The 16,449-nt window shown below is 46.3% G+C and overlaps 1 protein-coding gene across 2 annotated transcripts in view; it reads left to right on the plus strand.

Moving 5' to 3' along the window:
* The window catches only part of PCNP (PEST proteolytic signal containing nuclear protein), a 33,200-nt gene that overhangs the window by 5,834 nt on the left and 10,917 nt on the right, over nt 1-16,449 (plus strand). For both annotated transcript variants that reach the window (XM_068268441.1, XM_068268440.1), the window contains exon 2: nt 12,923-13,140. In XM_068268441.1, coding sequence (XP_068124542.1) covers nt 12,923-13,140 — 218 coding nt within the window. The remainder of the gene's footprint in view (nt 1-12,922; nt 13,141-16,449) is intronic.

The following is a 16,449-nucleotide window of genomic DNA, read 5'->3' on the forward strand; positions in this document are numbered from 1 at the left end:
CTTGCCCCTACTGGAACAGACTGGGTGGGCGCACCTTCAAAAGGGCTTCTGAGACTGCTGAGAACCTAGAGTGGTCTTAGGTTTGTTCGACTTCAAAAAGGTTGATTGAGTACCTCTCCAATTCCTCGAAAAAGCTCTACCCAGCTTGTAAGACTTTGATTGTTGGTAACGGTTGAAATATGGTTTCCTACTGTTCTGTTGACGATTCTGCTTGGGTCTCCTATCTTGAGGTAAAAGACCAGATTTCCCACCAGTAACCTTGGCGATTGTGTTATCCATCTTCTCTCCAAACAAGTATGTGCCATCAAAGGGTATCTTGCACCAATTATTGCGAGACGATTGGTCTGCTGACCATGGCTTTAACCACAATGCTCTCCTGGCTGTCACAGTGTTAAAGGGAAGGTCCAAGCAAAAAAAAAAAAAAGTTTTACTTACCTGGGGCTTCTACCAGCCCCATGCAGCCATCCTGTGCCCTCGTAGTCACTCACTGCTGCTCCACTCCCCCGCTGGGAGCTTTCTGACCTCGGAGGTCAGGGCCGAATTGCGTACATTTTTACACATTCCCGCTAGTGCAGGAACATTAACGCATACATTTTTACGTGTTAGTGGTGCAACGCGTAAATTTTTGTTCCTGCACTAGCTGGAATGCGTAAAAATGTATGCAATGTGGCCCTGACCTCCGAGGTCAGAAAGCTGCCAGTCAGGGACTGGAGCAGCAGTGAGTGACTACAAGGGCACAGGATGGCTACATGAGGCTGGTAGAAGCCCCAGGTAAGTAAAACTCATTTTTTTTTTTGCTTGAACCTTCCCTTTAAGCATAGTATGTGCTGAAGATCTAATGACGTCTATAGCCGCTTCACCCATGAAATCACTGGAAAGTTTCAACTCATCCAAGGCCCTAATAATGTCTTGTTTGTCAGCATCAGAGTTTAGGGCCAATTCAATATTTTCGACCCAGACCTTGGTGGCTTTAGCAAGAGAAGTGAGGGCAACTGCTGGTTTACAGGAAGCACCTGCAGAAAGAAAAGCCTTCTTGATGTCGATTTTCCTATCCAGTGGATCCCTGAAGGAAATCACATCATCCATAGGTAGAGTTACATGCTTTGCGAGTCTTATTATGGATGAATCTACAATAGGAGTGGAATCCATTAGCTTTGCATCTTGATCAGACAATGGATACAGTTTTGAAAATCGATTAACCAAGGAAGGTTTCTGCTCCACCTTGTTCCACTCTTTCAGGAAAATATCCTTGATAACTTTCATTAAAGGAAAAGCAACCGGTTGCCTGTCAAGATGTGGATAGTACTTATCAGGTTCCTGACTTGCTTCCTTATCTTCCTCCCAACCAATAGCCGATTTGATTGCTGTCACAAATGCCGGTACCAGGGCAAAGTCAAAACCTATAGGTGGCGCTGAAGGTTGTGCAGAGGAGTCTTCTCCCTGCCTCTGAGAGGTTGAAGGCCCTGCTTGCGACACCTGGACAGACATTTTATCAAATGTGTCTTGTACAGCTTGCTGAATAAAAGACATAACCTGTAAATTATCAGCTTCTTTGTCTCTCCCTAATTCACTGAAACATGCCTCACAAAGCATTTTATCAGGTAAAGCAGGCTGGGCACAGGACCAACATAATGATTTCTCAGGTTGCTGATATCTCCGGCTACCCTCAGAATGAGGAGGAGGAGATCTATGATACGGTGGAGAACGTCTACAGGATGGATAGTCATATCTCCTTGGAGATCTTGACCGTGACCTATTCCTGTGCCTTGGAGAGGGGCTGCGATAATAACGTCCTCTTGAATAATGCCTGCTTGGGGACCTCCTATGACGGTCTCTAGAACGTCTTTCAGGAGAATTTCTTCTATGGCTATGTTCTTTTGAAGATCTTTTATGCGAGGAACTTGGTCTTTGGGAAGAACGGTGGGATGCAGGTTCCCGTCTTGACTTCGACCTAGACCGACCTCTTTCAGACTGGTGACCTTTAGACACCGTATGTCTTCTCTCTCTTTCATGCGGACTGTGGATGACATAAAAGTGAGATATGTTCCACTAAGAAATCCGCCAATTAAAAAAGATTAAAGAGAGATAGGCACTCTTTTGACCCCATAAACCCCATATTGTGCATAAGGAGGTAGTAAGAAAAAAAAAAACACCTCGTGCAAAGTATTTGAAAAAATGACAACTGATTACCTTCCCCTAGGAACAAGACCAGTATCATCACCAGTCACCTCCTTTGCCTTGGAAGGCTCCATCTTAAATCAAGCATACATAGGGACTATTAGTACCCTCCAATAGAATATGCTGATCAGATAACCCACAATAAGCAGCCATAATTTGCTTAAATAATTTGTTAGGCCATACCTTAGAAACCTGGAAGGTAGACAAAGGTGTCCCCCAACAGCGCTCAGCAGTCAGCCTGCTTGCTGGATCAATCCGGCCGTAGAAAGAGCGGTACCGCCAGCACACGTGCTGACACCCGCATAAGCGTCCTGATCTGGCGTTCCGGAAGCTAGGCGCCGGAGTTTTTATCCAGGCAGCCAATCAGAGTACCTCTCGCGTATTCCCGCGAGAATAGCGGCTCCTTCCGCGTTCCAATTTCCAGAACTCCGCTCCGGTGGAGGTCAGAGACGCGCCTGAGGCTAGAAGATAGGAGGTAGGGGAAGAGCACGGGGCTGGGCACATATATTGACCCCTATTAGGGGTCGCAATGGCCAAAGCGGGAGAGGCTGAACCCGCTGAAACAAAAAGAGCAATTAAAAAAAAAAAAAAAAAAGAGCCCAAAAAAGTGAACCTGTCCATTCGAGGACAGAGAAAAAAGAATGGCTGGAGGGGGCGGATTTCTTTAATTTATTATGTGACCTGTCCAATCGGGTTCGGGGGGTGGAGCCAAACCCAGTAGTATGCCGCCATTCTCTGTCCAGGAAAGTCATTTTTAGGAGAAGGAAGCGGAGCAGTGCTTCCCGGCGCTGCTAGATTTGGGCGCAGCCGGCGCCACCATAGGCTACAATAGGAATCACAACTGAGCAGCGCTCAGTGAGTAACGTCGGCGCCGTCTTCTGACGGCGCCAAGGTTGCTTATAAAAAACACAATAATTTGGCCTCCAGCAATTGCTGGAAGCGGAATGATATAATTCCCCCACTATCCATGGCGGCTTGGAGGGGGAATAATAATTAATACGGCCCTGTAGGATCAACCATATACCGATTTCAAATGTATGCAGATTTAAACATAAAACTGTGGAATATCTTAAGTCATTTTTAGGAGAAGGAAGATAGATAAAATCGTTTTTCATTCGTTTATTTTCACCTCGGGTGTCCTTTAAGAATTTGTCCAGTAGCAGACCTTGCATGGACAGGCCTTTACATCAGAAACTTCATATCAAATGTTTGTTGCCTCCTGCAGTACAGGTCTATACAGCTACAAATTGTTGCTAATCTCATATACATCTTAAAGTAGACCCAAATTAAAATACAAGATTTCAGAAATAAAATCTATTTTCTAAATTATAATAATAAATAGCATCCTTTTTTCAGCTGCATGATGACAAATATAAAATATTTTACATTTATTGGAGGAACCCCTCCCTTCCTTTCATATTGCCGGGACAAAATCCGGCAAACTGATGGAGTAAGTGGTGTCTGGCAATTGGAGGAATTGCTAATGGCTGCCCCCAGTATAACCCTAGTTATGAAAAGAGAAGGGTGAAAAGCATGCACTGAAATGCTCATAGGTTTGAAGGAGTGTTTATTTATCTTTGTATGTGTCAGAGTGGTGCAACTAAATATTTTTAATTAAAAAAAAAAGTTTGGTTTGGGTCCGCTTTAAAGAAAGATTCTGCAAAGTTTTTTAAATGTGTGCTCTGAGTTATATCAAGTCCACTATCCATTGGCCTCAATTCACTAAGCTTATCCCCTGTCTTTAATAACGTTTCTAGAGTTATCACCATGGTGATAAGGCATGTAGTATTCTGGAAACATTTTACCTTAGGCAAACCTAAAGTTAACTCTTCTGTCTTTAACCACTTCGGGACCGGCCGCCTAACCCCCCCTTAGGGACCAGGGCATTTTGCGGTGGAGGGGGGTGCGCGCGTTTGGGGGGGGGGGTTGGGCAGCCGGATCCCGTCTGTGGCTGGCTGGGCTGCCTCCCCCCTGTGTGGCCAAGTGTCCCCTCTGTGCGCAGCAGCCATCACTTACCTTCCAGGCTCCAGCGATGAGCCTCAGTAGCCCCCTTCTTCTCCGGCCGGCATCTCCGCTCCAAATGACGCTCAGGTCGGGTCGCGGCTTGATGACCTCATCAAGCCTGGACCCGGCCCTGACGTCAGATGGAGCAGAGATGCCAGCCAGAGCAGAGGGGGGCGCCGATCGTCGCTGGAACGGCAGGGAGGTGATTGGATCCTCTTCTTTACCCCCTGCCGCCGCCGCTGTCAAAGTGATCACTACAATCCGACGGCGATCGTAGTGATCACGTGATCAGCAGCCATACGCGATGGCTGCTGATCACTGAGGGGTGATGCCAGCTGTCATATGACAGCTTAATCTCCCCCTCCGGGTGCGCACGATCGCGTTGGGAGCAGTTCTTTAGCGCGACGTTGAATCAACGTCCGGTCTGAACTGTACCACCCCCTGCCGGACGTTGATTCAACCTGCAGCGGTCCCCAATAGGTTAAGGTGAGATCTCTAAAGTTAACTCTTCAATCCTTAAAATAACTCCATAATTCTAAAGTTAAAGACAGGTTGTTAATTAACTAGGTGTGAAAATAACTACAGAGGGGGTAACTTAAAGGACTTCCGAGGCCAAAACGAAGAAAATTACACTTTACCTTTTTCTTAGCAAAATCCACGGAGGACGCCCTGCGCGTCCTCCGCTCCGTTCCGCCGTCAGTGTAGGCCTTTCCGTTCCCCCAGGGCTTGCTCCGACCCCACCGAATGGGTCGCATCGATGCCACCCCTAAGATGGCCGCCACCTTGATCCGCGGCTGCGCAGTACGCTTTGCCGCGATTGCGACTGCGCAGCCTTTAGCCCGCCTCCCGCTGCGTATGGGTCCCGGCATCCTCCTGAAGCATGCGGTGGGAGGCGGGCTAAAGGCTGCGCAGTCGCAATCGCGGCAAAGTGTACTGCGCAGCTGCGGATCAAGGCGGCGGCCGTCTTAGGGGTGGCATCGATGCGACCTGTTCGGTGGGGTCGGGGCGAGCCCTGGGGGAACGGAATGGCCTACACTGACGGCGGAACGAGCGGTGGATTCTACTTAAAAAAAAAGGTAAAGTGTAATTTTCTTCGTTTTGGCCTCGGAAGTCCTTTAACTACTTAGAGACTCTGAAGTTTCCCTAAAATTAGGTTTTTATTTTAAAAACCTCATTAACATTATAGTCCGACCTAAAATGCTGCAGAACCGTGGCTGAAAACCCCCTCGATCACCCCAAACTCACGGGGGTACAGGGCAGGCAAAATCCACGACTTTCTTGGTCGTGGAATTTTCTGCCGCCTCTATGAGCGTCAAGCAGTGCGTATCTCCGCCTCTCCCCCCCCCCCCCCCCCTGCCCCTCTCAGTAAAAAAAAAGCAAAATTTATTAAAAATAAAATAAATATTCATAAAAAATAAAGAACTGTGCAGCGATCAGACCCCACCAATAGAGAGCTCTGTTGGTGGGGAGAAAAGGGGGGGGGGGGGGGAGAAATCACTTGTGTGCTGTGTTGTGCGGCCCTGCAGCTTGGCCTTAAAGCTGCAGTGGCCAATTAACAATAAAAAGGCCTGGTCTTTAGGGGGGTTTAACACTGCGGTCCTCAAGTGGTTAAAGTAGACCCAAATTAAAAATACAAGATTTCAGAAATATCTATTTTCTAAATGATAGTAGCCTTTTTTCAGCTGCATGAAATAAAATATTTTACAAAAACGTGAGCAGGTAGGCAGGCACTCAGTGAAACACGTGGGTGCTGATAAGTGCATCAGCAGCTGTAGTGTTCGCCCTCAGCCGATGCTACGTGCTCTAGACCGTAGTGGACCAGTGTTTGTAGATGAGCATCAAAGAGAAGAAGCTGATCTGGCACTGTAGCTTTAATAGAATACAGCAGGTGTACAAATGTAGAAGTGAATGGCACAACATCAAAATGGTACACATAGATAAACAAAGTACTTATCGTGCGGCTGCTGGGGTGAGGGAGATAGCTGTTGGTGCCAGTGGGTGCACGGCCTTACGACAGTTTCGCAATGGGGTGAGCCTTGCTTCTTCGGAGGCCTGTGCGCACATACTTGAAGGAGTGTTTATCTTTGTATGTGTCAGAGTGGTGCAACTAAATATTTTGAATTAAAGAAATGTTTGGTTTGGGTCTGCTTTAAGGAATGAAGATAAAATAAAGGTGGCCATACACTGGTCGATTTGCCATCAGATTCGACCAACAGATAGATCCCTCTCTGATCGAATCTGATCAGAGAGGGATCGTATGGCTACCTTTACAGCAAACAGATTGTGAACCGATTTCAGCCTGAAACCGTTCACAATCTGTTGTGGTGGTACTGCTGCTGCTGCCCCCGCCCGCCCGCCCGCATACATTACCTGCTCCGCCGGCGCGACTGCAGTCTCCCGGTCACCGCTGCTCTGTCTGCGCTCTGGTCTCCAGATCCGGCATGCCTCACTTCTTCTAGCCCGGCAGGAAGTTTAAACAGTAGAGGGCGCTCTACTGTTTAAACTTCCTGCCGGGCTAGAAGAAGTGAGGCATGCCGGACCTGGAGACCAGAGCGCAGACGGAGCAGCGGTGACCGGGAGACTGCAGTCGCGCCGGCGGAGCAGGTAATGTATGCGGGCTCTATTGCGTCGGTCGTCGGGCACTCGAACGCCGCTAGCGATGCGCTCTTTACCCGCGGGCGATCGACGGTTATTTTCCGCACGGCACGATCGACGGGATCGGACGAAATGGATCGAAATTCGGCGTGTAGCGTGAACGATTGGCAGCAGATTCGATCCCAGTGATCGAATCTGCTGTCGAAACGGGCGCAAATCGGGCCAGTGTATGGCCTGCTTTACTCTCTCGTTGGGTGGTGGAAAGTTTTCTCTTGCCTAATTATCTCCAGCATGATGTTAGTGAATTGAGGCCATATAAAATTGTGTAGGTCAATCAGGCATGGTGGAGGTGTGTGTAAATTAGCCCATGCTTTTCCACAGGAGGGCTTAAGGGGCCCATACACTGGTCTATTTCAGCCATCATTTGATCGATTCTATAGAATCGATCGATCGATCAGAAATCGATTCTTTCAATTCTATCAGTCGATCGATTTTTGGCTGATTTCGATCGATTTCAATGGATTTGATCTTTCTGACAGGATGGAAGATCTAGGTCGATCTGCTGCTGGCAGCAGATCGATGGCCCATAGAGTTGCATTGGATCTAACGGTCCAATAATGCATTTAGATAGATTTCCAATAGATTTCATTCTGAAATCTATTGGAAATCTGTTCCTAGTGTGTGGCACTAGGATTGCAACGGTATGAAATGCCACGGTATGATAACCGTCAACGGTATACGGTATACAATTTGGACCCGGGACCCCCCTTACATTAAATAATGTGCCTGCCCACCCCAATGTGGGGTGCCCCACTCCCTCTGGAACTGTAAAATGGCTCACCCTGCTCCTGCAAAAGTCCTGGTGGTGTTAGAGATAGGTGTAATCAGTAATAGGTGGCCGCAGCATAAGTAGCCAGGGATAGGTGCAGCCAGTAGTAGGTGGCCGCAGCATAGGTAGCCAGGGATAGGGGTAGCCAGTAGTAGGTGGCTGCAGCATAGGTAGCCAGGGATAGGTGTAGCTAGTAGTAGTTGGCTGCAGCTAGTAGTAGGTGGCTGCAGCATAGGTAGCCAGGGATAGGTGTAGCTAGTAGTAGTTGGCTGCAGCTAGTAGTAGTTGGCTGCAGCATAGGTAGCCAGGGATAGGTGTAGCCAGTAATAGGTGGCCACAGTATCGGTAGCCAGTAATAAGTGTAGCTAGTAATAAGTAGCCGCAGTATAGGTAGCCAGGGATAGGTGTAGCCAGTAGTAGGTGACCGCAGCATAGGTAGCCGGGGGTAGGTGTAGCCAGTAGTAGGTGGCCGCAGCATAGGTAGCCAGGGATAGGTGTAGCCAGTAGTAGGTGGCCGCAGCATAGGTAGCCAGGGATAGGTGTAGCTAGTAGTAGTTGGCTGCAGCATAGGTAGCCAGGGATAGGTGTAGCCAGTAATAGGTGGCACTAGTGGACAGGAAAGAGTGGTGCCGATGTAATACTGCCTAAAATGTGCCCAGCTTTCCAGACCTGTTTGTAGAGCTTGGACCGGGCATTGAGTGGCAGCAGGATAACTGAGAATGGCAGCGGGATACCAGAGAATATTCAGCGCGCAATACCGTGTGCGCTCCAGCCGCTGGGGGGAGCAGTCTCTGCGTTCCAGGCCGCGTCATCATAGGATGCGCGTCGCATCCAGCGCCTGCGCAGTGTATCAGCAAGCCTCCCGCAACCAGGAAATAGCTTCGGGAGCTTGCTTTTTCATGGAGGGAGACAGAGAGAAGGGAAATGCAAAGTGGTGGCGGCGATGATGGAGAAGGCAGCAGGAAAAAACGGTATTTTGTAAATGTGCATGGTAGGATTACCATGCACATTGAAACCGTGGTATACCGTAATACCGGTATATCGCGGCAACCCTATGTGGCACACATCAGATAGATTTCTGTCAGATTCGACTTGACAGGCATCTGCCAGAAATCTATCTGATGGTCAAATCTGCTGCAAATCTATAAGTGTATGGTTACCTATACTCTACTGCTACTATTGTATCTGTTATTGTAATTGTTTTTACTTTGTGAAAGATCAGTTGAAACTGTATTTTCTGCCCCTGAAAAGATAGTGTTTGGCTCCTCATTTAAACCATTTTCCAGAAGGCATTTTGGAGCTAGTCTAATTTAGGGAACCCAGCTAGAAACTACATAGACCAACAGCGGCTACTTGCTCGTGACAAACTCCCTCATTTGGTTGCGACCACTAATTTGTCAGAAATAGAGGACCCAGTGGGAAACAGTATCCTTTAAATACATTCTAAAATTTCACACCAGGACCCAAGACCTTCGGCTGCTGTGCTTCATGCATAGCTTTACTAAACCTGGCTGGTGGTATGGATAGTATTTCCCATTAGGTCCCCTATTTCTTACAAACTAGTGGTCTTTACCAAATTAGTGAGTTTGCCGCTAGTAGAGAGTGGCCCTTGGTTTATTACGTTTCCTACTGTGTCCCCTCAACTAGACTTGCTCTGGCATTTCTATAATTTTTGCTGCACTTAGACCTCTTTTCCATGGAAGGCTGAAGGCGAGGAATCTGCCTGTCAGCATCCCCCATTCACAGTTTGGGCATTTGCTAATGCTAGGCAGGGGACAGGGTTGGTGTCGCATGACTAAGAGAAGAGGAGGCTGGGAGGAGGAAGACCGGTGACATGAAGTAAACCACCAGACACAGTGATCGAATCTGCCAGTTTAAAGCGTAACTGTCAGGCATAAAATCAAAAATCAATACTTTCTTTTTATCTGGTAAACCAGTAATATGCATGCTAACCAGGAAATCCAAGTGTTAAAAATCACTCTTACTTTCCTTTATAAAAAAAAAAATAATCATTCCCCAGTTTCCCTGGTTCTTATTTGGTACATCTGCCACACAAAGGAAGTTGCAGAGCATGCTGGGTTTTCTTCTATTCTTCTTTACTTTATCCTCAGACTTAACTAATGCAGCCTGATTGGGTGAAGCCTCTTTCCTTCCCGTTTTCCCCTCCTGCACTTCTGTTCCTCTCTGATTGGCCAATATATCTCATGCTGAGCAGCTGCAGAGTCACTCAATGACAATGCACTTTCTATTGCAGAGCTGGGTGGGAGTGTCTGAAAACTGGGAAGAGGCCGCCAATGCAAACGCAGGCAGAGTAAGGGAGGAAATGTCAGGATTGGCTTCAAGATAGACAGTCAAGATAGAAAATCCTAAGAAGAATTTTCCGTTTTTTTTGTTTGTTTTTTTTTTATAGAAAAATCACTAAAATCAAAATGTGGACAGTGCAATACATAGGTTATGTAAGTAGAGCAAGTATTTATCTACTTGCATATGTGTTTTTTTTTCCTGAGATGGTTGACATCTATTTACATTGGCAGATGGCCAGCAGATTCAACCATCAGATACATACCTCTGATTCAATTTGATCAGAGAGGGATCTGGGATCACCTGCCACACAGTGGACATTGATTTCCAATAGATTTCTGTGGAGCCACCTCCGAGTGCTGGGCACCCTAGGTCATCTCATCTATGTGCTCCCCCTGGGCCGTGCAGAGTGTTGGCGAAAGAGCTAACACTCACCTCTCTGCCAGCATACCTCCTGCATTTTCTCTCTATCGCTGTCGGGCGCCTGAAATACATGCTGTCAGGTCATAGGGTACAGGTGCCTGGTGGCGATAGAGGTGAAATGCACAAGTGAATAGATGAGCATAAGCTCCACTGCCAACACTCTTCACAGCTTGGGGAAGCACATTTCACATGGGGGGGGGGGGGGAGACCAGCTGGGGGGGTGGGTCAATAGATCTGTACATCTAAAACAATTACCACCACGCACCCTTTCAAGCAAGAGCTTTCCAGTCTGGCGGATAGTTTCAATCAATTATGGTCAGAAATAGGTTATTGTATAGTATTTATATAACACCAAAATCTTCCGCTGTCCCACAGAGGAGCTCACATACGTCTATTGTAGTCTAGGGCCATTTTATAGGGGGGAAGCCAATTAACTTAAATGTATGTAATTGAGATGTGGAAGGAAAACGGATTGCCCAGAGGAAATCCACGCAGACATGGGGAGAGCATAGAAATTCCATGCAGATAGTGCCCTGGCTGGGACTCAAACCAGGGACCCATCGCTGCAAGGCGAGAGTGCTACCACTATGCCACGGTGCTACCCAGAGAGATAAGACACCTTACCACCTTGGCTGATATAACTGCAGTGAAATGACATGAGGAAATTTTGCCCCAATTGCATGATTGATAATTTTGAAAGAGCTGCCAAAGATCGAGTAAGACATGGGCACCTTAGCAATGTATTTCCTTTCCTGTGCTTATTTCCTCATACTTTCTACCCTCTATCACTTACACATTATAGCAAACTATGAAGCTATTACCTCCCTGGTGTTCTTATTTTGTTCCTATATAAGAAAAGGACAGAGAGAGCCCAATATGGTGTAGTATGCTCAGGACAATAGTGAATAATGTAATGTGAGAAGGTTATACTCACAAACAAGGGTTACCGTTGAGGCAACCACTGTGAATGCAGGTGAGGAGATTAGACCTGTCCTCACTCAGGGTTAAGAAGTCGCTCTCTGTAGATAGAAGAAAGGTAGGGGTGGGTCCCCCTTCCACCAAGGGTGGACACTATAATGACTTTGAACAGAGGCGCCAGCAGAATAAAAACAATAATTAAAAGTTTTAAAATATGCTGGGGAGGCAGTGGTGGACTTACCTCCGAAAGTAGACTAGACTACTTGTCTGACATAAATAAACACTTTATTAGTACCCCAAGAGATACAATGCGTTTCGCAGGACCAAGCCCGCTTCATCAGGCAATAAAACAGGGGACAAAACAGTAGCTCTCAGGTAGCACGTATAGCGCCTCGGGGAAATCAGCTCCCAAAACCGCTAGCGTATTGCGGATCTGCTAGCGGTTTTGGTGTGCACTGGGCCTGAATGTTGAGTTTTTTTTAGTTGGTGTGCAGGCACATTTTGTTTCTGGTACCATCTTATCGTTAGGGAACATTCACAGACATATGTAGTACAAACAGCGGATCAGCACAGTGGTCAGGCAATTTTTAGCAGCTTCAAAACGACATGCCTCATTTGAAGCGGCTTGTGCAACATAAACCTCTAACGTGAGAACTCGTTTGGCTGCCTAATGCAGACTAACGAGTGCGTGGAAGTAAGAAGCTTTTTCTTAAGGTGCATACACGCACTACGGCCACCAACGACAGGTCCCTCAGACCCTCCCGCTTGGCGGACTTTTAGGCGACAGTAGCGCGTGTGTACGCGCTGTCGGCAGACTGATAAGGCTGTTTCTGAACGATCCGCTGAGCGCGTACACACGTACTACTGTCGCCTGAAAGTCCGCCCAGCGGGAGGGTCTGACGGACCCGTCGTTGGCGGCCGTAGTGCGTGTATGCACCTTAAGAAAAAGTTTTGTGCAGTTTTGTTTGTTTTGTGATAATCTGGGCCATTTTAGATTCCTAGAGTTGGTGGTTTCATCAACTGAGGAGTCGGTTGATTTTTGTACAGACTCCACAGCCGTGGCAGTCGGCACCCATGCCGCCCCCCCAATGATTGAGCAACAATTGTGGAGGGTGACATGGATTAACCTATTGCTTGTTGGTAATTACCTCGGACCATTTGATTTCAACCAAATTTCAGGCGAAAAATCTGAGTATTAATCATACCACTATCCTGCTAACATCATACCGCTCAATGCAGCGCAAGCTATGCAGCCATGCATCTGCTGCTCATTACCATGCCTGCTTGCTTTAAATGCTTTTTCTTAAATTAATACTGTAATAATTATTGCCATGGCCAGTTACGTTTTGATGAATAAACTGTCCAAAATCTGTTGGTTGCATCAAAGTCAATGCTGCCAGAAATATCAACTTGTGTATGCTAGCGGGAGCGTATTCTGTGTGTGTTTTTGTACGTGTGCAGGCAAAATATTCTAAAAATGTGTATGCATACAATTGTATCAGACTATCATTTAAATATTCTGTTTGCTTAAGTTGTTTCTTGCCCTGTATGTTGGTGTGGGTTTCTTGCCTACACTAATACTAAGGTGCATTTTGGTATTTTTTGTGGTTGCTGTTCCCATCATTCAGCCCAGTAACACATGCTGATCTTGGTAAGTTGTTTCAACTTCACCAGGACCAGAAGAAGAGGCAGAAAATGGTGTGAAAAGTGAGACTGTTTCTTCCAGTAATGAAGGGGAAAGCTCGAGTCGAAGTGCAGAAAAGAGGTCGGCAGATAAGTCCTCAGAAGATTCCAGCAATGAGCCCTGTCCGCCTAAAGTCTCCAAGATTGGATTTTCATTAGGTCAAATTGGAAAAAAGGCGCCATCCATATCAATCAAGCTTGGTGCTTCTGTACGTATGACACAATCTTATTCAATTACAATGGATGTATAGTGTAAAGAGCAGGTTTCCACTAGCGCTGGCTGTCTGTCCGTCGACAAGACGAGACACTTGTGCATGCTGGTTATGCATCCCAATCCCTGTAGCCGTGCAACGCAGCGCTATGGTGAATCGGACGTGTTGTCCAGAATTGTGAAGCAGTGCTTCCTTTTTTTTTGTCTTTCCGATGTACATAAATTCAGAAGCAGCCTATTAAATAGGCTGACATTCTGGATCCGTATTCGCAATGCGTGAAATCGGGCACTTTCAGCCCTAGTGGAAACGGGCCCAAAGTATTTGCATGGAAATGTTTGGTTAATTAAAGCCATTTCAATGCTTCATTACTGGCTGCAAATGTTTATCATTTTGCTGTAATTGGTCCTGGATGGGACATCTGGATAAATCCAAAACCCTGTGCACACTGCAATAATTTACTGAACTAAAAATGTACAGTTAGAATATATGAAAAGAACATTGTAATGTTTGCAAAATTGATTTGTTTCATTCTGAGCCTGTACCCAAAATCAGCTATATGGACAGTCTTGTTCTCCTCACTCTTAAACAAAACAAAAAAACCGTAACTAAAGTCGCCTTCCCTTGTTCTCATCTGTGCCATGCTCTGCACACTGAAATAACACTGTTACTGTCCATAGTGTCATCTCTGCTGGCTGCACTTTCTTTATAGCTCAGGACTCTTAGTAATATTTGTCTTTTGCGTCTTGTGTTTGTAAGTCTAAAGCTTCCTACGCATGCTAGATGGTACCCGGTTGGGTCTGGCTCAGCTGAGAATCTTGTGTTTACAGCTGCCTTTGATCCCCTTCGAAATGTTGGCAAACGATCAGCCTAGTGGATGGACTTGGCAAGTTATGGCTGAAGGCATTGTTCTTCCCACTCACCGCACCCACTCCATGTTGCTTCATAATGTGGCTCTCCATCAGTCCTCCTCCCCACTCTATAGCAACCTGGGGGCTTGTGATGCATCTGAACAGCCATGGTCCAAAGCTGTCGCCTGAAGGATCAGGTCCTGATCCTTCCTAAGGTGACACAGGTTAAAGGGAAGGTCAGAGCAGATTAAAATAAACTATTTACTTCCCCGGAGCTTCATCCAGCCCCTGGCAGCTGTCCTGTGCCCTCGCCGCAGCTCCTCTCCCAGCCGGTGGCCCGGGGTCCCCTCCGATGTAGATGCCGACCTCACCAGGTCGGCCTCTACTGCACCTGCGCGAGCGTTGCTGTCAGTCACGCTGTCGTTTGGCGTGTTTTGCATAGTAGTTATGTGCCTGCGCAGAGCGCTCCAGATGACGTCAGCGTGACCGAGAACGGCGGCTCTCGCGCAGTAGATGCGTTTTGGCATCTACACTGGAGGGGACCCCAGGCCAGTGGCGGGGAGCAGAGCTGCGGCAAGGGACATATCGGATAAAGAGCAGACTAGTATCCTCCAGTGCCGTGGGGGATACCTTTACACAAGGCTTTTTTTAATACAAGAACTTTAAAGGAAGTTCCCTCAGTAGGACACTGCTTGCTCATTCCACCCTCTCCATAAAATAGAATGCACTGTTTGGAAGCTGAGCAGCATGTTTATACAAACAAGGAACACCAAGAGCCCCAATAGTTTCATATGTACTGGTAAATGGTTACTAGATAGAGTAAATATTAATACTCACAAACCAGGGTTACCATTAGGCAACCACTGTAAAGGCAGGTGGGGAGATTTTCCTGACCCCACTCAGGAATAAGAAGTTGCTCTCTGTTGATGAGAAAAAGGCCCCCCAGGGTGGACTCAATATTTGCAGGAGAACAGAGGCGCCAAGAGGATAAAAGGGAGCTAAATGAGCTGAAAAACCAAATTCTTGGTAAATAGAGGTAGTGGTTGACTTACATCCTCCAAGTAGACACACGACTGTAGTAAAGACAGACAATATATTTTATTTATGAACTCCAAATATGCAACGCGTTTTGCAGGTTTGATCCCGCTTCATCAGGCAATAACAACGGAGCAATAGCTGTAAACAGAGATAATTGGCTCATAACCCATGTGTAGTCATACAGTCAATAATTATATAAAAAAATAAAATATATATAAAAACTTTAAATCAATATCAAACATTAGAGGTGAAAGGTTTGAAGAATATTATCTGCATACAGAGGCTGGATCTGCCTATACAGCCCAGCCTCTGTTGCTATCCCAAACCCCCCTAAGGTCCCCCTGCACTCTGCAATCCCTCATAAATCACAGCCGTGCTGTGAGGCTGTGTTTACATCTGTAGTGTCAGTCTCAGCTGCTCCCCCTCGGGTTCACTTTAAAAAGTGATGGTGATTGGGATAAAGAAAAAATCCCGCTATCTTGCGCAATTTTTGCGTACATTGCAAATTTCCACGAAAAAAAAACGGATCTTTCGGGCTAGAATTAAAATTGTTTTAGACGTTTTGCGCAATATTTTATTGTGAAAACATATAAAACTATGTTTTAGCGCAAAACGTCTAAAACAATTTTAATTCTAGCCCGAAAGATCAGTATTTTTTTCGTGGAAATTTGCAATGTACGCAAAAATTGCGCAAGATAGCGGGATTTTTTCTTTATCCCAATCACCCCCACTTTTTAATACCTATTTCACCTCTGTTTGATATTTATTTATAGTTAAGTTTTTATATGTATTTTATTTTTTTATATGACTTTATGACTACACATGGGTTATGAGCCAATTATCTGTTTACAGCTATTGCTCCGTTGTTATTGCCTGATGATCAAACCTGCGAAACGCGTTGCATATTTGGAGTTCAAATTAAATATATTGACTGTCTTTACTACAGTGGTGTGTCTACTTGGAGGATGTAAGTCCACCACTACCTCTATTTACCAAGAATTTATTTTTTAAGCTTCTTTAGCTTCCTTTTATCCTCTTGACGCCTCTGTTCTCCTGCATAGTATGTTTATACAGTACTCACTTTTAAAGTGTACCTGAGACCAACTTTAGTTAAAAAAAACTGCTGCGCTCGTGCATGAAGAGGAGCGTGCCCCGGATCTTCCATAAGGTCCCGCCAAGAGGTGGAAGGGGCGAGGAGGACACTGGAAGCCTCAGGGGTCTCAAACTCGCGGCCCGCGGGCCATTTGCGGCCCGCGATACAATATTTTGTGGCCCCAGGGCCCCAGAGCTTGTAGGGGCCCCCAGTGGCTACAAGAGGAAAAAAAAAATTTTCAAATCGGCCTTATAGTTTTTGAGAAAATCGATTTTAAAGTTGCAAAGGAAAAAAATACACATTTAAAAACCCGCCGACTTTAATGGT

This window comes from Hyperolius riggenbachi, chromosome 2 (genome assembly GCF_040937935.1).
Source record: "Hyperolius riggenbachi isolate aHypRig1 chromosome 2, aHypRig1.pri, whole genome shotgun sequence".
Taxonomy (NCBI): Eukaryota; Metazoa; Chordata; class Amphibia; order Anura; family Hyperoliidae; genus Hyperolius; species Hyperolius riggenbachi.